The 21,373-nt window shown below is 38.2% G+C and overlaps 1 protein-coding gene across 1 annotated transcript; it reads right to left on the bottom strand.

Annotated features, from left to right (window-relative positions):
- Positions 1-1,537: 1,537 nt before the first annotated feature.
- On the bottom strand, positions 1,538-19,967 carry SACM1L (SAC1 like phosphatidylinositide phosphatase). The gene is made up of 17 exons (XM_010167195.2): positions 19,843-19,967; positions 18,610-18,759; positions 16,596-16,655; positions 14,942-14,975; positions 12,099-12,200; positions 11,233-11,318; positions 10,970-11,056; positions 10,435-10,503; positions 10,260-10,339; positions 8,158-8,256; positions 5,367-5,505; positions 5,074-5,143; positions 4,912-4,984; positions 4,380-4,473; positions 4,203-4,295; positions 3,429-3,486; positions 1,538-2,745 (listed from the first exon to the last, which is right to left on the bottom strand). The coding sequence occupies exons 1-17, from the start codon at positions 19,864-19,866 to the stop codon at positions 2,609-2,611; spliced, it is 1,455 nt and encodes a 484-aa protein (XP_010165497.2). The 5' UTR covers positions 19,867-19,967; the 3' UTR covers positions 1,538-2,608.
- Between the last annotated feature and the right edge of the window lie 1,406 nt (positions 19,968-21,373).

The following is a 21,373-nucleotide window of genomic DNA, read 5'->3' as shown; positions in this document are numbered from 1 at the left end:
AGCTGGGCCCGAGGGGGAGGGGGAGGCCGAGCCGCCCCGCAGCGCTCAGCGCCGCTCCCGCCTCCCCCTGAACAGCGTGTCTGCAATCTCCTGAGCCTCCGGGGGAAAGGCTCCCAAGCGAAACGAGAGGGCGAAGTAACGGCGTTACCTGGGCAAGCGCCCGAGTGGGCCAGGGGCGTCTGTCTCTTCTCAGGCGTTATGTGCACTGCCCAACAACAACAATTACAACGACCTGATAATAAAAGCTGCAGTGCAGAAGTGAAAGGGAGAAGACAGCTTGAATTTCCCCCCCAGCACCTCTTGCTGTGGTCAATAAAAACCCCAGGAGCAGTGCTGCGAGGGAAGAAGTGAAGGGCCATCAGTACTGAGCAGAGGTGACAGCGTCAAGCATCACAGCAATCCCGCCACAGGAGCTCTCACAGAGATCCCAACCCAGCCGTGGATACTGGAACATGATGCTAATGCCAACTCTTACGTAGGGTATGGTACAGGGTCATCAACCTTGAAGCACAGAACAGTCAGGTCTTCACATGCAATGAAAAGACACAAAACCGAAGCCTCCTTCTGCTGAGAAACAATCTGGCATCAGCCTGCTCTGAAGCAAAAAATGCACCACAAACGGCGTATCTAGAAAAGTTGAACATTTTATTGTCATTTACAAGTACTCCATTTGCGATTTTAGAAATACAGACTCTTTGCACTGAACTACAGGTGCCTTCCAACTTGTAAAACCAACATCATTCTATGTCTTACAGACCTTTTATATTAACAATTCAAGTTTGGTCTTTGCTGCAACAAGTTCTTCGCTAAAGATGCAGAGATTTAGTTTGAGACTGCAAGACAACAGAACTGAGTTCCTAACACCACCTGCCAGTGAGCCATCAAAACCATTACTTTCAAATACCGAGCCTATGATGTTCTTCTACTTTGTGCCCATAATGGAGTTCACCTTTGAAAATTTTAAGTTAGAGGATTTTCCAGTTAACCATCAACTGGTGTTTCCATCACAGCATCTAGAAGCAAACAGATACTTTGCAAATACTAGTGCTTATGAACAGAGGTTATGTTTACACAAAACCCAGAGAGGCCTCCAGAAACATTCAAGGTTAAAACAAACAGTTAATAGTTGCAAAAATCTGTACATATTTTCAGTCATAACACAAGGAAACACTGGAGTATCAGTGTCTGGTGTTCTAGCTTCAATAGTGACAACTGTACTAGTCCAGGTATTCTACATGTTCCTCCCGTCACCCCATTTAAATTTTATAATTGCAATCTGAATATACAGCTGTACTTACAGGAAATATGAAACAATGCACAGCGCCTTAAGCAAGTTCCATGTCTGGTTTTGAACAAACCATATAAAATAAGTGACAAAATAGTTGAAAATTGGTCCTTGATTAGGATTACTTGTTTTTTTTATACAGCTTGGAAGCACTAAATTTAAAGACACACATTTATTATTAAACAGCACAAATTATTCTGTAGCTTTTTTTTTTTTCCCCTCTTTTTTTTGTTTGTTTGTTAACGAGTGTTACATTATCATGCATGAAAAGCAAGCTGCTGCTCCCAAGTGCAAACATGGAGTTTAAACTAAACACTTTCTCCTCAGGTTGTTATTCCCTCTTTCATAAATTATTTCAACACAACCAAGAACAGAAGCAGCTGACTGGCAAAACAATAGAAAGTTCACCTTTCACATTGTGACCGATTCTTGAAGTAATGGAATACTTTGGACCTTTAGCATAAGGAAGGTTCAATAAACACAGCAAAGGATTTTTACATTCTTTGATTTAATTTACATCATTAGAAAGAAAATGCTATATTTTAACTCGCTAACTAATGAATCCTCATCTGGAGACTGTAGTATTGAAACAGTGCAAGACATTTGCAACTTCAGGAACATCCAATTACACTGTCCTTTCACCCAAACAATGATTAGTAGAATATTGCATCAGTCCTAGATAAAGACGACAGGACAAAAAGCTCATTTTAAAAGAGCATTAGGATTCAAAAACATCTTTTGTATTTAGTGAAAAGAATCCACACACAAATATACACAAAGGACTCCATAATAATGGACTTTATCACAACAAATGCAATCCAGCTGTAAGTCTTGGAACTAGACTTTTTATTGGTATGAAGCCATATTTGTTCAGAGACCACAATTAGAAGCTCCATTTTAAATGCTTCAAAATCTGGGGGCTTTTTTGACACATGAACAGCACCAGAGCTCTCTCCTGTCAAGCCAGAGACCAAAAGTTCAGCAGAAACAGCCCAGGTGGACTATGAGCTTAAGCAGTCCACTTGTGTCATAAAACATTCCAGACACCAAAGAGCTGGCTTTCATCTTTGCTTTAGCTCAGTAAGAGTGGAGCCACCTCCACTAATGCAATATTCCAAAGACCATTGCAACTAAGACCACCTAGTCAGGTCTCAGTTGAAAGCTACCACCACCAAAGGACACCATTTTCTTCCCCCCACCCCACCACGCTGCCAAGGAAGAATGTTAAAAAGACCACTATTCGGTGTGGAAAGCAGGTCAGTAAAGACTCCAAGTGTGGCTTGAGGAATCCTCAGTACCAAGCCGCTTTCCACAGACACAAATTCAGTCCATCTTCTCTTTCTGGACCAGCTTGGGTGCATCTACAAAATCCTTGCCATTGTAAAGGATGATAGCGAAAGTTCCAAAGCTTGCACTTCCCCAGAAAAGCACATAGGCCAGTGTCTCAGTCCATGTATCACCTGGTAAGAGTCAGATAAACATTTTAGTTCTTTGTCTCCAAGTTACCAGACAGGTTTTTTTTAGTACAAAAGCAAAATATTCCAAGCCCTCCCTCAGAGATCTGCTGTCAAATGAAGTTAGAAGTCCTTCATGGGTACTGGAGTCTTTTTCTATTTCCTGACCTAGGAAAACTGTGTTTACCACACAGTTCTTAGAACATTTTGAACAGACAGCTACAGAAGTCAGTCAGGAACTCTATTGGCACCAATGTTAGAAAATTTAAGACAAAAACAGAAAGTAAAAAACCCCCACAGCTCCCAAACCAGATTCAAATCTGGGAGACATCCACCAGAACAGGCTCACGCCTATATCTGAGTCTTTCTGCCCAAAAGTAGGTAGGTATTCAGGGGATTCATCTAGCCTATAATAAAGATAGTCAGTCTACTCAGGCGCAACTACATTTGGGGGCAATTAACTGCCCCTTAAGTTACTTCTACAAAAGTTTAAACGTTCTTTTCTATAGTACCTCAGGTTTTTCCATATTAATGCTACAGTGCTAACCCTCAATCTCCAGAGCCATGCTTAAAGACTTTTTAGTCTGACTGAGAAGCGATTTTACACTGAATAGTTTCTGGTAACCACTTACAGGAAGTCCACACACAAGCGAGCTAATTTTGTGAAGTTAAACTCGATAGTAACTTACCAGCCATTAGCAAACAAATAATGCACATGGAGAAAGCAACCACCATAATAATAGGCAACTGGGGAAAGAGAGAAAGAATAATCACTTGATATAGTAGCACATATATTCCTTAACTTCCTTTCAGATGGGCTGTCCTGCGAAGTTATTTACTTGCTTTATAACAAAGTTTCCTTTTGATCATTCACCTGCTGTCAGGTGCAGCTAAAATTTTGGATTGTTCCAAAATGCAGAAGAGTGTGTTCCATAACTAGGTTAAGAATTAAAATGCACCATCTATTAAAAGAGAGGTTGAGGTTTGTGTTTGTTTTGTTGGTTTTTTTTTAAATATATACACCAACTACTAATTAAACCCATAAAGTCCCCAAATCCCATTTCACAAAATAGAAGGGGGAAGGGGGGAAAAAAAAAAATTTTAAAAATGTTTTTTGTGTTACAGTCTGTGCTTCTGCATGAAGTATGAGAAGACATCTTCACAAGTTTCTTCTGCAGAAGGAAACAGTCATTGATGGTGACTAGTAGAATTTCTCCCTTTCCACCTGATGAAGCAGGTTTTTTTAAAAAAGAGCAAGCAGCAGTTTTTTCAATACCTCAAGGACACTCCATTTTCTGTCAAGGGAACAGTCTGTGTTTAGTCCTACAAGCAGGTATCATAGAAACATAACCAGATTATAGGGACGCTTCATTACTAAATAGACAAGTTCTACTTAGTCACATGAAGCAAGTGACTAAAGTTGTACGTGTTTCTCTAATCATGAACAAAGTCTCCATACTCACAGCTAAGAACTTCCAATCTTTCTTGACATGTAGAGGACTAGCAGGTTCTATTTCATCCACTGAATAATTTCCAAGAAAAAGATCAATCGCATCCTGGACAAGAAACAGAAAGCAAGAGTTAAAATGCACAGCAATGTTTATCAAATGCATTTCCCCCCAGTTAAAACCCTAACTTACCTGTCTAAATCCATCAGAAAAGTTGTTTTTGTAGTAACGTATTAATGAGTTCCAGCCATCCATTATTAAGCCCCACTGAGTTCTCTTCCCAGTTCTGCAAAAAGAAGTTTTGAAAAATATTTCAAATAGATTTATAAATTCAGGAAGGTAATTTTACATTTACAGTTCCTGCATTGTTCAAATATATACTATGCCATAATGAATGCCTAGTGCTGCCTCTGCATTATGACCACACATACTCGTAACAAAGTTTGAAAGCAAAATTACACTTCTCTCCATCCCACAATATAAATGTGCCTTGAAGTGGCACAGTTCCTTGGTTTTATTTCTAGATAGCCTTTTCTCCTTTCATATAAACAATGAAGAATGGTGTTCTATAGATTTTAGCCTGACATTTTACCAGTTGAACCACTGCAAAACTCATTAATGGTCCAAGCCCCAAATTAATAACCTTCTCAGACATGAAGACTTAAAAGAAAATGCCAAACATGCCCCAAACCCCAGAAGGCCTTTACAAGAAAGGCTAACTTACCTTGTGTAATCTGTCTTTAAGGCACCAGTTCCAGCATATTGTTTGGCACAAGCATTAGCATTATCAGCCCATGCTGTGAATAGGAAAACATTAAGAGAGATTAAGGAAGTTATGTACTCTGTTTGGAAAAAAGTGATTGTTTGAACTCTACAAACAGCCTACCATTTTTGTAGATTTTCTCAAAGTCTGCTTGCTCTTCAATTCTCTGTCCAACATGCAGAACACCTAGCCTCTAAAAACAAAAAGCAGATTGAAGCTTACTAGTAGTTCACTAGAAAAATTAGGATTTGCTTTCAGAAAAAGCTATTAAAATAGAATCTGGCGAGTGCATTTCAAGGAAGTAGTACAGCAACTCAAGTATGCAAGCTCTTATTGAAGTGTTAAAATTACATTTCCATTTCAAACAGAAAGCTTCTTTCCTCTTCCAGCTTGTTAAGCAAGAATAAAATATTTACCTGAAGCTGGGCTTGCAGAGATCGGCGTGCTAACAAGCTCTGAATCACATTAGTCCGATCAAGGCAGTCCATGCAGTTACTGCGGAATATTCCTTCCTGCGGAGTCACAATTTTACCATCGGAATCAACTAGAAAATAACTAACACATACAGTCTACCTAAGTATTTATAGATAAGAGTCCATATAAACCACATCTTTTCAGAAGTATTCTAGCAACCAAAACATAGTTGTCTTGAGCATACAAAGTGTTCTTAGCCACTTCTTTGAACTTTGATGCATCCCTGAATTCTTCCCCTCCCGTGCTGAAAAACAGCATCAAGGTATGAACATTTAGTAATCTCAGGGCAGTATTCACTCTTATCGTTTAGACAGCCAACCAGCAATAGTGAGTTATATGCCACTGGGAAGAGCAGCTTCTGGGGCCAAATCAGGGACTGATTCCCCACCCCTCCCGGTTATTATAGGATCCTAGCTCCACAGATATCAAGATCATTATCAGAGCATAACAGCAGAAGTAACCAGGTTTGTATTTACCTGGTCACCTCACTCAATCCATTCACCACTGCATAAAAAAATTATATAAGCTGTCAGGCACACTTCTTCCAGGAAAGTATTCAAAATCTTCAAGGCCACTACTGAAATCTCCTACTGTCACTTACTCTTCTCTCCACTACGTGAATATCTGGGGGAACCAGATGTTCCCTCTTGTAACTCCGTATACCAATTGTTACCTCAGTCTTTTTAATCAAGTAAACCAAGTGCTTCAAGTTATTGATAACAAACACCTCATTTTAAATACTGAATTGCACACAAGTATTCTGATAACTGAGCTGGTAAAACAAATATGGCAACCAAGCTGCCAGCTGGATGTGTGAATAGGACAGAACTATACTTGTCCTTCTGCCACAGCATTAAACTTGCAGTTGCCTAAAGATTTACAGATCATATTCTGTAGATTAAGTTACTCCATTATGTAATTATGAACTCTGAATGTGGACTAGCATGTGATCCACTGCTGCTGTACAGCAATTTAAGATTTTAAAGTCTTAGAGTTATGCAGTATTAAAATCAAGACTCTTAGAAGCATATGCATTTACTTTGATCAGTCTTACGTTAACAAGGCTCATTTTTGTCATTCTTGGAAAACTGGTTTTGTTAAACCACTCTTGACATTGTTGTGTGATTAAAGGAGACGGTAACATCTTCATTTCCCTGCTTCTCCCCTCAAGCTTTGCCTAGAACTGATATCAGGATAACTAGCACAGATGAAGGGTAGACATTTCTGGTTAATAAGGTAGTTTAAGTGCTGCATCTCCTAGAATTGCTAAAAAAACCCCAAACTAAATCAAAAACAAAAACAAACAAAAAAAACCCCAAACAAAACCAACCAAACAAAAACCACTCCCTGGCCTGGCCTCCAAACCCAGCAAGTTAGCTCTCCTTTCTGACAGGTCTTTCACAACTGGATTTAACCTGCAGAAAATAGACTTTTTTACCTCCACAGAACTGATTACTTCCCTCAGGGCAGCAGAACTATTTTCTAATATCAGAATTCAGACTTTTCTGAATTTAAGCAATATTCACCCTCGATGAAACAAAGCAAGGCAAGGTAGAGGCAATCTAATCTTGAAGAGCAGCATTAATTTTTGTATCTTGTTTTAAAGATATATGGCCTTTTTTTTTTTTTTTCCTTCATTTCAAGGAAACCTGTTTCTTTTGTAAGCCTCCAGGGGCAGGTGACAGTTAACAAGTTATATGATTCAGTATTAATTCTATGAATAAAGGATCCTTGCTGTATAGGAAACCTACATGCTTATTTCTCCTTATTTGTAGTGCTAAAAGCCAATTTATTCTTCAGCTCTTCTTGGTTTTTTAGGCTTCCCACTGCCCCCCCCCGGTGGTGGGCAGAGAATATTCACTATAATCTGATTAATTTATACTATTCCCACAGCCTTCATTCCAGGCAAAAGATTTCATTCATAAGACTCCTGTTCTGGTTTACAGCTCACCTGATTATTTTTTTTTAGGTTATAATATACAAGGAAGCAATCAAAAAAGCAGAACAACGTAAATAGTCTCCCTAACAATCTACATGTCTACACATAGCAAAGATCAAGAAGTGCTTAAAACAACACACTTGTGGAACTTAAAAAAAAAATCAAGCTGATTTAGTCACTGGACATTTCATCTATTTTTATATGATTAAACAAAATAAGAATTTATTTCCTTCTGTGTTACTTATGTTAGCAAGGGCTCACAGTCAGTGCTAGTGCCAAGGTTTGGTGCCACAAACAATGTGTATTAGAGAAAACACTTAAAAAGACATGGGGTGCCTGTGGATGGAACACTAAGTGTTTGATACTATGCAGCTGAACAGTTTGCTGTCAACAACACATGGAATTACTCTTGGATGAAAAAAACACCGCCTAAGGAGACTTTTTCTTTTTTAATAGCTTTAGTTGTATGTACACTCACTTCTTTATCTAACCTTTTACCCAAAGGTACAGAGACAGCTCTCGAGTCACAACACAGGGCTGCTTGCTCCAATTCTCAGAAGCATTTAAGCAGGACATAAAAAGGGCTCTACTTCTTACCCACTACCAGGTCTCTAACCTTGCACATGGTATGAGCAAGAGATCAGAGATATGGAAACACTAATGCATACAAATGCATCTTCTCTACAGAAGATTACAGGTTTGTTTTACTGTGCCTTAAACTCAAGACAACAGAAACTATGAGAAAGTGGTCTAATTTTAACAGTACAGAAGCGAAAGAAAATGCAGAGCCTTACCTAAATTCATCTTGCTGTTCTGCTAGTTGATCCATCAAAATCTGAAGTCGATCCCACCTCATCCGACTGCACTCTTTATGGAAGTCAAATGCTACATATCTGTTCAGAGGGAGAAGCATCTTTTTAGATTACATACGTAATGCAGTGAAGGCCTCAAAAAACCCCACAGGGAAGGGCTGATTTATAAAACAGGTAGTGACAAAAGGATTTGTTTTTCTTTAGAGATTGCTTCCAGCAAGTATCTGTGGATTTTGTCAGTGCTCTGTAATCTTTCTGAGGCTGCCTTCAGTGCACATGGTGACAGCATTTACATTTCTTTACAAGATGCCACTAGCCTGTGGGAGCACACATTCAGTCCCAAGTTACTCATTCTACATTACTCATTCTTCCTCTAGAAAGTACAGAAAGAATATGCATCTCATTTAATCTCTATTTGGTTTTTCTTTTCCCTCCCCACCAGGATTCTTTTGCCCTCCTCTCTTCCAAGCAATTGCATCTGGAACTTCAGTTCACTTTCAAAAAGACATAGGTGTTGAACTGCAACATTCTTTGCTGGCATGCAGCATCATTCCCTTGATAGCTCTTTAGAAACCTGAGACGGGTTCCATTTAAACAGCTGACCTACTCTGTCTTAAGAAAATTAAGCAGCTACTGACTTGGAACAAGATTTTAACAGCTAATTCATTCCTAGTAAGAAGTGATGAGTGGTATTTGATTCAACATTTTTATATATACATTTGCTGTGAATTATAGAGCATTACATTCCTCTTCTTGAGTATTCATAACCCAAAAGATACTGTTTGCCAAGTTTTCAAGACTATTTGCATGAAGAAAGATTGTATATATATATATATACACACCCTGAAGACTGAAGTCTGGCAGGTAAACATCATCAAAACTGATTAACAAAGAAAAAGTATTTTGCCAGCATTAAGGAAACGGGGTTGACAAACACCACTTTTTAACACATACAAACCAAGCAGCATCACTAAAACACATTCTGACAGAATTTTACATCTTGGTTGCCACCACATGACTTTATAGCAAAGATGCACAGAATTCCACAAGCTTTGTACAGCTAAGGTATCAATGCCAGCCTAGGTGTGAAAGTGAGGAAAGTTCACCTTAGAAGTAGTTTTTTTTAATAAAAAAACAAAAGCAAAATCCATACCCACACACCAATAACACACACAAAGTCACCATGAGGGTAGTAAAAGCCCTCAGAAGTGAGACAGACTTCTGCAACTACCCTGGTGAAGGCGGCAGCAGGGCATCATACACACAGAAAAAACCTTGGAAAAATTCAAAGTACGCCAGAATTTATAAAGGGATCTGGATTACACTTTGCAATTCCCGAGTTATACTCAGAAGTGAATTCTTATTAAAACAGGATACCCGATTGCTTATGGGAAGGATTTAATCCTCTGACATACATGAGTGACAATAATCCTACACAGCAATTTCAAGGAAGAGAGAAAGGTAAGTATCTGTGGGAGCTGGATGCTAGCCCTCCCTCTACAAGTTAGTGAATGCAAACACTGGCAGGTTGTAAAATTGTGTACTGCACTCAAGATTCCCACACAGACGGAATTTCTCCTGTGATTAAAGCAAATTCTCCACTCTTGGCTGCTTGTTACATTGAGGTCCAGACACTCAAATTACACGTTCCTCTTGCTGTTTCCTCATTTCTCTCAATGCTGTTTTGCTCACATTCAGCACTCCCTTACTAAGTTAGCAATGTACCTGAGCCCTTTTGCCAGAAGCTAGTTCTACAAGGCATATTTCTTCTTCCTAAAATGCAGATCTCCACAGTTCTCACAGCATACTATTACTCCAGTACTTGCATTACCATTGCCTCTGAGCTCCCTTCTTTATTCTGTCTGTCTCCTCTCTTTGTCCCATATTTGCTTCAGAGTCTCACTTCTGTTTAGAATGGGAGCTCTGAGGTAGGGCCACTGGTCACATGGAAGTTACTTCATAAAAATAAAACTCATAACTAATCAGACAGTTGGTAAAGGCCCCCAAAGAACTCATCACTCTGTGGGTCTCAGAGGCAATGCACAACTTTTAATACAGAATGTATCATTTCACTTCACATGTACCTGACCATTCCATTTGCCATGCTGTTTACCATTTTTGCAAATGTTTGCTCAAGAGGCTTCTCTGAACCTTTTTGGTTAACCTGGAAGAAAGAAAAAGAAAAGAAAAAAGGAGGTATTACTCAAAAGCTTGCTTAAAAGAACAGCAGCTTTTTCAAGAGAAAAAGTGAAAGCATACCAAGTTGACAATCATTTGCTTTCCATAGCTAATTATTTGAGAGTCAAAATGTCTTTGGAAGCCATCCATCTAGAAGAGAAAGGAAATGTCTTGACAGATGTATGCTACTGTTAAGATCTGTGATTCACAAGAAATCTCTATAATAATCTTTTTTATGATACTGCATAGTTTTATAACCGTTTGATTTTTTTTTTCTATGATTTTTTTTTCCTTTTGTGCTAATACATTTCTACTTTCACCTCCCCAGCCCATTCAGCTCTCCTTATTAAACAAGCTACAGATAATGAATATTGTGCAGCTACTAAAACTGCAGCAAACAAGGACCAAGGAGAAACTATCTCCATTGGTGTCTGGATTTTTGTCAGGCTCTGAACTCATCTCAAGGAGCACAAGGCTTCTTGCTACTACCTTTTAAAAATGAAGCTCAATCCAGTATTGCAGATTTTGATTTCTCTGATTACAGTTTGTTACCTTATCACACAAACATGAGCCCAGAAATATATTAAAACTCCAAACACAACAAACACTCACATACATGATTTACTGACTTGCTGATCTGTGGCTTTGGTTTATACTTGAGGTTTGGTCTTTGAGACCAGAAAAAAGGAATTGATCCACGGGTCTGCAAAAGAATGGAAATAGTTTTAAACAACAAAACCTAACAAACTCACTTGCCATTTAAAAATAAAGCAGACTGGTTTAGTTTGTTTATTCATGTATGTGCACATCTTATATATAAAATTTATTTAGAAACAGAGCTATCTTAAGATAGTGAGCAGCTCCTTATACTGACTTTACCTGAACAAACGATGCTTTGCTCCCCTTGTAATGCACAATCTGTTCCGTTTCGACAAAGTTAGCAGCATGTCCTTCTGAATCAATACCTACGTAGGAAAAAGGCCTTGTTAACCAGCTCAGACTGGCTGCAGAACAGTGACAGTATATCAGCAAAAGGCTTCTCAACTCTTCCCTTTTTAGCGCTCACAGAAAACATCAAAATACCACAGAGCTGTCTGAAGATGGTAAATTAAACACACCTTTGGCAAAAGTTTAACATGAGCTGTACTAAATTTAACTTGGAGAAGCACAGCTGTACTTAATTGTATTTATAGTCTTAGAATTTGAGCAGTTTAATACAAAACAAAATACGAGTCCTTTGACACTGAAATATTCACAACTCGGTAGCAACAGTACTGTAGAAACTGAAAGTATCTTCAAAAGCATGTATGTTAAGACCAAGAACAGAGAAAGTGTTAAATTAATTTCTTTGTTCACTTTTTAACTTGAAACAATTAGAAAACACCACTATTCAGAACTCCTCTGCCAGCACTAACAATGATCTTTGTTGAATTTACTGCTAGGCCAGAAGGGCTATTATACACTTGCATTTAACTCCAATAAAAAGAGTAAAGTGCTAAAAATCCCTGAAAAACTTCTGCATTTAACTCTAGGAGGAATGAAGGAGACTGTTTTAATTAAGTATCAGAACATGCTTCAGTTCATCATATAGGTTTCTAGTATTTTCTTTGGAGCAAGGACTACTTGAGGGAAAATATTATAAGCATTTTTTTGTTCAAGTCATTATACAGCAATTACTCTTAAAGGTAAGTAACAGGTATAGATGTAATTCACATTATTTTAAAATAAATAATTTGCTATTTTACCTCTTACATAGTAGCGTACACCAGCCCTGAAACAGCTTCTTCTGGAAACAAGCAGCCAGTCAAAACACTTGCCATTAATGGAACAAGAGTGCATAGCGATAACTAATAAATAACGCTAAGGGAAAACCCCAACGTTTCATTAGGATATTTTTATACGTAAAGAGGTAGGAAACATCAAGGAACCAAGTGACCACTTGTAAACCAAACCAGTAACAGCTGAACATTAAACCTGAGAGAGTAACTTAATATTAGGGTCAGTATGCACATCACAAAAGGACACACTACAGACAATGTCACTGTTGAACACACATTAAAACTGCTACAATTTTAAGAAAACGGGACACTAAAGATTAACCTGGTCTTATGGTCCTATGCATATCATTAAATGGACCAGCTTCTGAAGTTCTATTCAGTACTACATCCATCTCAGCTTAACAAAATTATTAATATCTCTTAACGGTTTCTTGACACTGTTGCTTTTAACAAAAATATACCACTGTAAAACTTTTTTCTAGGCTTTTAGAAGAATGAATATCTTGGGCTGTTACACTTTGCACCTGTAAGTGCAATACACCACATTTACAGATGCCAGAACTAGCAGTAAGGTAGATTGGCTTTCAAATCCACGCCAAGAAAACCAAAAGAATGACCACGTATCAAGTCTCCAGTGGGAACTTCTCATGTAAGAATGCTTTCCTGCTCAGGCTGGATACCCAAAACGGCAGATACACCATCATATGGGACTAGGCAACAAACAGGGGCCACTGACAACTAGCTTCAGTTTTAGAGTCTTGTTCTGTGCTGCTTATAAATTGACTTTATTTGGACTACAGTAAACAATCAAGAGACTGGCATTCATTGTTATTAACTTCTCCAGGCAGATTCACAGGCTTTCATCCTTTGCCCCTAAAAAGTTAAACCTACAGCTCTAAAGCAAGTAAAAGGTCAAAATGGTCAATTTTTGCAAGCTGCAGTATTAGCATACTGCACTCTTCTGTTTTTTGAGGAATCTAGATACTTTGTCTTAAGGTTGGTAAAGTAAACAAGATGTATTTCCCTTTTTAAAATAGCACGTTTTACAGTGATGCTGCATTTATGATTCAAATGTGACATAAAACAGCTGTGTCACACGTTAGCATCTAAGCTATGTTAAAAAGCACACTGACTGCATATATGGAACATCTTGACTTATGCATGCATTTGTGCTAACACTGTTTGTTAAAAATGTAAAAACTATAATACAAATTGGCCCTACATAATCCAGGATGTTCTCACAATTCTTAAATTAGACTGTGGAAGAGACCTATTCATCTGCTTTCCTAGAAAATTACTGTCAGGTCCTACACCCTTTAATCCAACACCTATACAGCCAACAGTTTCCTGTAAAGGAAGGTTACATCTAAACTTAGCTACTTAGCAATAGTCAGCCCATTTTCTGCCTGCAATCTCTGTCCTAACTTAAATGGCAACTTGCTACTGGCTGCTTTCCACACACACAAAAAAAAGAAAAATAGATTTATTGTTCTTTAGAAGGGTTCTCTTTGGAACAGCAAGGGAAGTATTAAATGTACTTTAGGCTTTAGATGATCAAAGTCTCGATTATCAAAGTAAGTCCATTATTTCTCATCACTGCAAGACCAGAACCTCAGTTCAGACAGTTGAACAAAATATATTTAGGTTTATATGGCGGGGGATGGGGTGGAGAATCTTTGATTTTAATGAAATAACTGCTAGTGGCACTTTAACAGTTCTGTGTAGGGCTCTTCCTAGCTTTTTCAGCACTGAAAATCCAGTTTCTTTGAATTCCTAGGTCCTCTAAGGTGTTTTGTTAGTATTAGAACTACAGCAAAACATACATTACTTATGGTAATTATTTATATAGGGAAAACAGGACAGAGGAAAGTGTTAATTGCAGCCTGCCAGTTGCAATCCCCCCAGACTCTTCCACTTAGGACCTGCAGGATAAGGATTGAGTTGTTCTGACAGTTCCTTTTTGTGATCTTCCCTTGCCTCTCCACCTACTCCCACACTTTCCATTAAATGAAGTCACAGGAAAGAAGGAGTGGAGATCTGCCAGCTCCTAACAGCCCTACCAGAACAACCAATCCAGTCTGGAAGCTGTTCCCTGCACACACCTGAGGGGCCTTTGCAATGGAGGAACTAAAAAGAACACGGCATGAGTTGCTCTGTCCAGTCTCACCAGTCCTTTTCATGCTGCCAGTCTAGGAGCAGCTGGGGCTTGCTGTTGATCACACGCTGCATGAGGAGCATTGCCTTCAGAAAGCCTTCACAGCATCCACAGCATACATCCCTTCTCAAAAATAAAGTCATGGCTGCTTTGCTGAAAAGGCTGTTACCCAAAGCATTGGTGCAGGAAAAGCAGCTGGCTAGGAGAAGTGTTCCAGGAGCCTTCAGCAGAACTCTTATCCTTATATTCATTAACAGGAATATCCATAAGCACTCTTTCTAGTCAAAACTGTTCTCCCTTATTTTAAATCCAAAGTGAATGCTAAGTGAAGGTATCCCTATAGCAAGATAAAAAGCACTAAGTACAAATGTGAGAGCATTTGCCACATTCATCTTCACCCTCAATCCCACTGACAGACAATTATGCAAATCAAGTCTGTAAAATTAAATCCATTAAGCCTTAAAAGCAGAATCAAGTTAACACATGAATGGGCTATCAAACAATATGTAATTCTCACATCTGAACAAACTACAACTTAATTCTGACTCTCTTATATTGTAGTTTTCAACACAACCAGTAGAGCAGCTATATCAGCAACCATTTTGCTGTTAAGACTACCATATTCAGCACTAAGCTTTACAACATAAAAGGATACATCCATGCATCACAGGTGTAGCAAACCTATGGATCTGAAACACATACACACAATAAATTTAAAAAATATTAAATACTAGTAGCCAAAAAAGATAAGTGAGTGAATATGCTTTGTCTAGGAGGGTTTATATATATATGTATAGTTTTATATACTTTATAACCTTTACTTTTTGTTTAGGGTGCAGTAATTTTTTTCCAAGAAAAAAATTCAAAGAAAGCAGCAACATATGTAACACTTATTAGCAGCACGGAAAAAAGTGAAAGTCTAATCCTAATTAAATGACCTTGACAAAAAACCTAAGCTGCATTGTCGTCCTATACATGGCATTTACTCTTCTACCAACATGCCAGATACAAAGCAGTATACACTGGAAAACTTTTGATCTGATATTTGCTGTACCTCTACAGTAGGATGTAAGCAGAGATAGTAGTAAACAATACAGGGATTCAGTGAGAAATATTTCTATGTGATTAGCACTTGAAATGCTTGTTCCAGGGTTTTTCCCATCCTGCCACTCCTGAATAACTTGGTCTTTCAAAGAAATTTAAAGTTAAAATTTTCCAATACTCGAAGTCAGAAACACCACATCTCATTACCTAAAACTATTCCTATAACAAGCCACCTGTAGTCAGTATTAGGTCCCCCCTGCCCTCACGTATCAGTTATTTCCCTTTTCAACTTCTGTGCTTTGTTTCCTAAGTCTGTTTTCACCAACCAGCCACATCTGACTTTCTTTGCTGTTCCCACCACAGCTTCTCTCATTTCCCAAGCTTTGTTTGCTTAGTACTATCCAAACCACATACCCAGTCATCTGCCTCCAGAATAGGCACAACAGCCCTTTGCTAATTCATATCTTCACATTCCAGAAGCACTGCACAATCCAGCCTTTTGGAACAGTGCTGTCTAATGTAACAGCACATCTCCACAGGTTACCGAGACAGAAATAGCAGCAGTGCGTCATTCACTCCAATAAATGAGAAGTGCTGATAGAGAGAAAAGGTTGCTGTAGTGCAGACAATTCGAGAAGTTTAACATACATCTGAAACCTCTAGTAGGAAGGAGCTTAGATCAGTCTGGCCATTGAGGTGCTACTGTTGAGGCTCATGGTCGTGCACTTGTATTAGCTGGGCTAAGTGAATTAAGAAGTTACACTGTGCTAGTCTTCATTTGAAATAAACTGAAAGAACCTAAACTGTCAGTCTTACCAGCTTTATGACCAACAGGACATAAAGGCACAGACAAATGGAGTTCAAACTGCACTCATGAAGAAAGATGCTAGCCAGTCTTAAGAGTGATGAGCTGAACTTTGCCTATACCTAAAGATAAATGAGAAGCTAAATTTCAAAAAAGCTTGAGACACATATGCTGTGCAGTGTAACTTCCCCTTTGGTTTATATGAGCACAGTCTCAGCATGGTATATTCAAATGCAGATATCTCCAAAGAGTTAGCTTTACTATACATACTACTGAGGACACTGGCATTAAGTTGGAAGTTTGAAAGCAGAAACTGTCACTGTACTAAACTAGAAGATGAACAGCCACATTATATTAGACTCTGGCTGCCTGAAATAAGAGACAATTACATTAAACTGTTGTGCACTTACAGTAAAAGTGTTTTTGGCCTCTATTAATATAATCATTACAAAGTGTTTACCTCTGGTTGAGCAGCAAATTCTCTAAGAAGATGTCCATTCCATACAAACCGTGGATCTGCCTGCAGCAAGAAAAAAGCCAACATGCTTTTAGAGACTGTCAGTTCTGCTGAATTAAACATAAAGGGAATATAATATTCATGCATTACACAAGTTTAAATGAACAGATGCATATGGACATGGAACATCCTTCTTTCATCAGTACCATTCAAAACCTCACCTAGAAATCCAAACAAAATTAAAATAGTTAAAAGAGAACAGTTCTCTCCAAACTTTAAGGGTGTTGCCTGACACTTCCAGCACGCTGAACTGTTAACAACTGAGCCACCATACCAGAAAAACTTTCCAGTCTTTACCTTAAGTAAACAGGGCTTGAAAACATTATCCAAAATTTTAATAACAGTAGTGAAGTAACACTCCTAAAATGGGCAGAAGATAAAAATGCAAGGCATCCCATATGCATTAACTGACAATTCTGAGCATCAATAGTTAAACGATACTTGTGGCTTAAAAGACAGAAGTATTTATATTCAACTGCGTAAGTGATCCTCTTCAACTTTGCACATTTTCTATACTTAATTTACCTCAAAATTGTCTTGAGCAGGTTGCTGAGCACATTCCAGAAAGCTACTAGATTAGTCCCAAAAGCAACATTTGCTGCAGGATGTAGTGCTGGCTCTGGGGAAGCGGCATAAATCTCAACTTTAAGATGAGGCAGGCAGACAGTACATCAGTGAGGACAGGGGCTAATTCAAGCTTAATGCTGGAACAGTCCCTTCTCTAATACAGAACAATAAATACAACTACAAGCCAGAAACTGATCAAATCCTACTTGCAGGATCTTGAACTAGTGAAAGAACATGACATGATGCTTTGGTGCTCCTATATTTGGGCTGTTTCCTTCTACCAGTACTGTTTTGGTTTTTGGTTTGTTTTGTTTTGTTTTTAAATACACAAAAAACCCCCACACTCCACCACCAATTTGGTGCTCCTATATTTGGGCTGTTTCCTTCCACCAGTACTGTATTGGTTTTTTGGGGTTTTTAAAAAAAAAAAAAATACACAAAAACCCCCCACACTCCACCACCAAACACAAATATCAAATCAAAACACCCACACACCAAACATGCCAGGCTTCTCTTGTAGACAAATATCAAATCAAAACACCCACACACCAAATAGGCCACCCTCATCTTGTAGGGGTGAACTGGAGATGCCCAAAAGTGCCACCATCCTTTCATTAAGCCATTACATTGCAACCACATGCATGTGAAATTACATTAAAACTGTTTTAACCATTTAACACCTGAATTTACTTTCCAAAATTTTTAAAAATTCATTTAAAAATCAGTTTATAGTTGGGGACTACTTTGCATTATCAAATACTGCTCTGGCAGTACTCTCATCAGGGAGAGCAGTTGCTGACACAAAAGGATTGATTTGCCTTTCAAACGACATTTAAGTGACAATTTTAAGGCAAATCAATCCTTTTTACTTTTAAAAAATCTTGGAAAGTGTACTGCTTGCCCAGCTCAGTTTCAGCAACTAAGACATCTCATGACACCACTGCAACCTCTTCAGCAAAGGAAGGAAAGTGCTATTGGCTTCCAAGGTTTCAGTATTTCAGTGCCTAGGCAGTTCAGACCTTGTTTATGTGGTGCTATTTTTTGCTAGTTCTATTATAAGGATTTGCATCTAAGCAACATATAAATCTGTTTAGTTTAAATGAATTATTAAAATAAAGTGATTTTTAGTTTGAGGACCACAAATACTTTGTCTGCTACTGTTTAGCATATTAATTCACTGAAGAAAAAGAAAAAAAGGAAGGTTTCATCTCAAGGGTAATGGAACCACTGATTTCAGCAACATCACCCTGAGCTTTATGTAAAGTTTCCTTTAGTTTGTGACAGTTTGTTTTGACATCTTTTAAACAACAGCTGTAGAAACTAAACTTAAGCCATGCAGAACCGATTGGCAATGTCTGCACACAGACACTAAGCAAAACAAAATCCTTACCCTCTCTAGGAGGCTCATTTCCTGGAACTCTGGGCTCGTGTTGGCTAACCGTTGCAGAGTGTGCGTTAGGTCGTACGTTGTTGAGAAGTAAAATCCATCCACGCTCAAGACATGACTGAGCATTGATAAAAATACTTTATTGTCCTGCAACTGTTGAGGAGAAAAAAGGACAGAAGACCTCATTTTTTACCACTGAAATATCTTACTCAAGCTACCACTACTTTTTAAAGTGATGAGATGCACTTTACTAGTGCTCTAGCAACACACAACATCATCCACAAGAAGGAAACCATTAGATTGCAATTTTGATACCACTTCACTGTTAGCTTAAAGCTAGCACACTGCAATCAGGTTCTGCAAGAACAGTGGAGAGCAGAGAACAGTATTCCTGTGAGGTAAATAGCTACTGATATTAAAATAATATTAGTGACTTCGAAGCAAGAAGGAAGTCATTAGCTTCCCTGAGAACCATTCAGTCAAAAAAATGAGACAAGATGGCAATGCAAAAGAAAGTATATAACTGACTGTCAAGACTACCCCAATAACTAATCTGTCTTCTGGTTCAAGTTTTGATTAACCACATTCCTTTCCTGAAAAAGCACCAGTTTCCCTTTCAGCTCCATTGGTTAGACACCCTTATCTACTCTTTATCAATCCACAACTTATCTGTTTTAAACAATCTTCATCCTTTCATCTTCATCCTTTCCCTCTCCCCCTCCCCCCACAAAAAAAAAAAAAAAAAAATCAAATCTTCCCTATTGGGTAATTATGTAACTGAACAATTCCATAAATTAAGCAAGACTGATAATTAGATGACAACAAGGCACCTCATTGTACGGGCTATCAGAATAATAAAGCTATAAGAAAGATGCAACAGGAAGAGCATTGTGATTTTCTGGACTGGCTCAGGGATTCTGCTTTGTAATAGGCTGCATTTGTGTGATCTATTACAAAGCAACACTAAAACACCTCTGGTGCAGGCCAGGCAAAACAAGGCTTTCATCAAGGTCCTCAGAGGAGAAAGGATGATACAGGATATCTTGAATGATGTAACTTTATATACATCTATAGGCAAATATTGTATCAATTATAGTAGTTGAACAAATCAGAGAAAAAAGTAGTTCAGAGAACTTCTTAAAAAATTTTTCCATAGTTTCATCAAATTAGGTGCTGTGCTAATGGATATTAAGCTAAGATAGCATTGCCCCACACTCCCCTAATCAGGTCACCTACCTGAATATCAGTTAAGTGCAGCATGGTCTTTTTGTAGGAGAGGATGTCAAAGTCTGTTGCTTTCCAGATTGCATGACTGAAAATCTCACCTACTTTTTTCTTTTTTGTAATTACAATAAGATATGTGCCTGTAAATCAGAAAGAGCAAAGTTTAGGGAAAAAAAAAAAAAAAAAAGATGCATATATTAAGAAAAGCAGCTTATAACCACACCAGAAAACTGAAAGCAATAGGAAAGAGGGAGGTTTCTTCAAGTTATGCCTAGGACTTTATGCTCTTAATAGTAAGGGGCTGGAACAGAAACAAAACGTGCTTGCTAAGCTACCCATTTACAGATTGAGCTACTCATTAAGGAATTAAAATAAATGGACAAGATGTGTCAGCTACTCTTACTTCAGACAAGAGACAGTCTGAATGTCTTTAGGCTTGCAAATGCAGAAAGAGGCCAGTGGTCTTGAATGTGGTTTGGAAAGCACAGAGCAAGTCAGAAATACATGAAAGGAAGTATGCTTCAGAATCCAAAAAGCCTATTCATCTGTCTTGAAAAAATATTTATCCTAATAGGTTCAAAATGGAGCAAAGAGAAGGGAGTTTCTTTTAATAATTTAAGACAGAAAGTTTGACATTTTCCTGGCTGCATAAGTAACAAAGCAAAAAATCATCATCATAACAGTTCACTCAAAGCAAATAATTTACACTTGCTGGTAAACACAACATAGTCTTATTTCCAAGCCTATCATATTTCATTGCCAACTGGTTTTTGAAGAAAAAGGTTACTTTATTAAATTGGACATTGATGGATAAAAATGTCTAATCATCTACATCTTATAACCATTAAATGCTTACTTACAACTTCAACAGAGCAGAACAATGAGCAGGCCATGCAGAAGTACAGAACCACAGTTCTAGTATATTTTTGCACTAAAGCATTCAAAGAAGTATAAATGCCAAAGCACAAACAGTTCACATTTTGTACAGTAAGTTTACCCATTATTGGTATTTACTACCACACCTAGATATACACCAAGTTTTATGGACAGGTGAATTATAATTAAGGAAAGACTTCTTTACTGTGAGGGTGTCAGAGCACTGGGACAGGCTGTCCAGAGAGGTTGTGGAGTCTCCATCTCTGGAGATGTTCAAACCCACCTGGACACTTTCCTGTGCAACCTGCTGTAGGGAACCTGCTTTGATGGGGGGTTGGACTGGATGATCTCCTGAGGTCCCTTCCAGCCCCTACGATGTTGTGATTATATCAGGTATCTAGTCTATATAGTCAGTCAAAGAACAGGTACCACTCCCACTTCTATTAACTCTGCAGGTCTAGCGTTACACCATTTATTTTGGAGGAATATTCAAGCACTTAGAATGCTGTAGCATCTTTACATCTCAATTTGTAAGTATTGGTTTTGGTTGGTATGTCAGAAGCATTGGATAGCTTATAAAAACAGCACATTACATCCACAACTATGCCACAAAGATGCTGCACAAATGCATACATTTAATCTGACATGAATTTTCAATACTGTCTTT

Source organism: Antrostomus carolinensis, unplaced genomic scaffold (assembly GCF_000700745.2).
Source record: "Antrostomus carolinensis isolate BGI_N321 unplaced genomic scaffold, ASM70074v2 scaffold17814, whole genome shotgun sequence".
Lineage (NCBI taxonomy): Eukaryota > Metazoa > Chordata > Aves > Caprimulgiformes > Caprimulgidae > Antrostomus > Antrostomus carolinensis.
The sequence above is the reverse complement of the archived record's forward strand: the minus strand, read 5'-3'. Positions and strand labels throughout refer to the sequence as shown.

Bases quoted from the DNA above. Each gene is read 5' to 3' on its own strand.
- SACM1L (XM_010167195.2), bottom strand. From the start codon at position 19,866: ATGCTGCACTTAACTGATATTCAG. The intron at 11,057-11,232 runs GTAAAGTCAGTA...ATTCTTTTGCAG, and splicing joins GCAAAGCATCGTTTGTTCAG to ACCCGTGGATCAATTCCTTT. The intron at 2,746-3,428 runs GTAAGTTACTAT...GACTCTTACCAG, and splicing joins TATTTGTTTGCTAATGGCTG to GTGATACATGGACTGAGACA.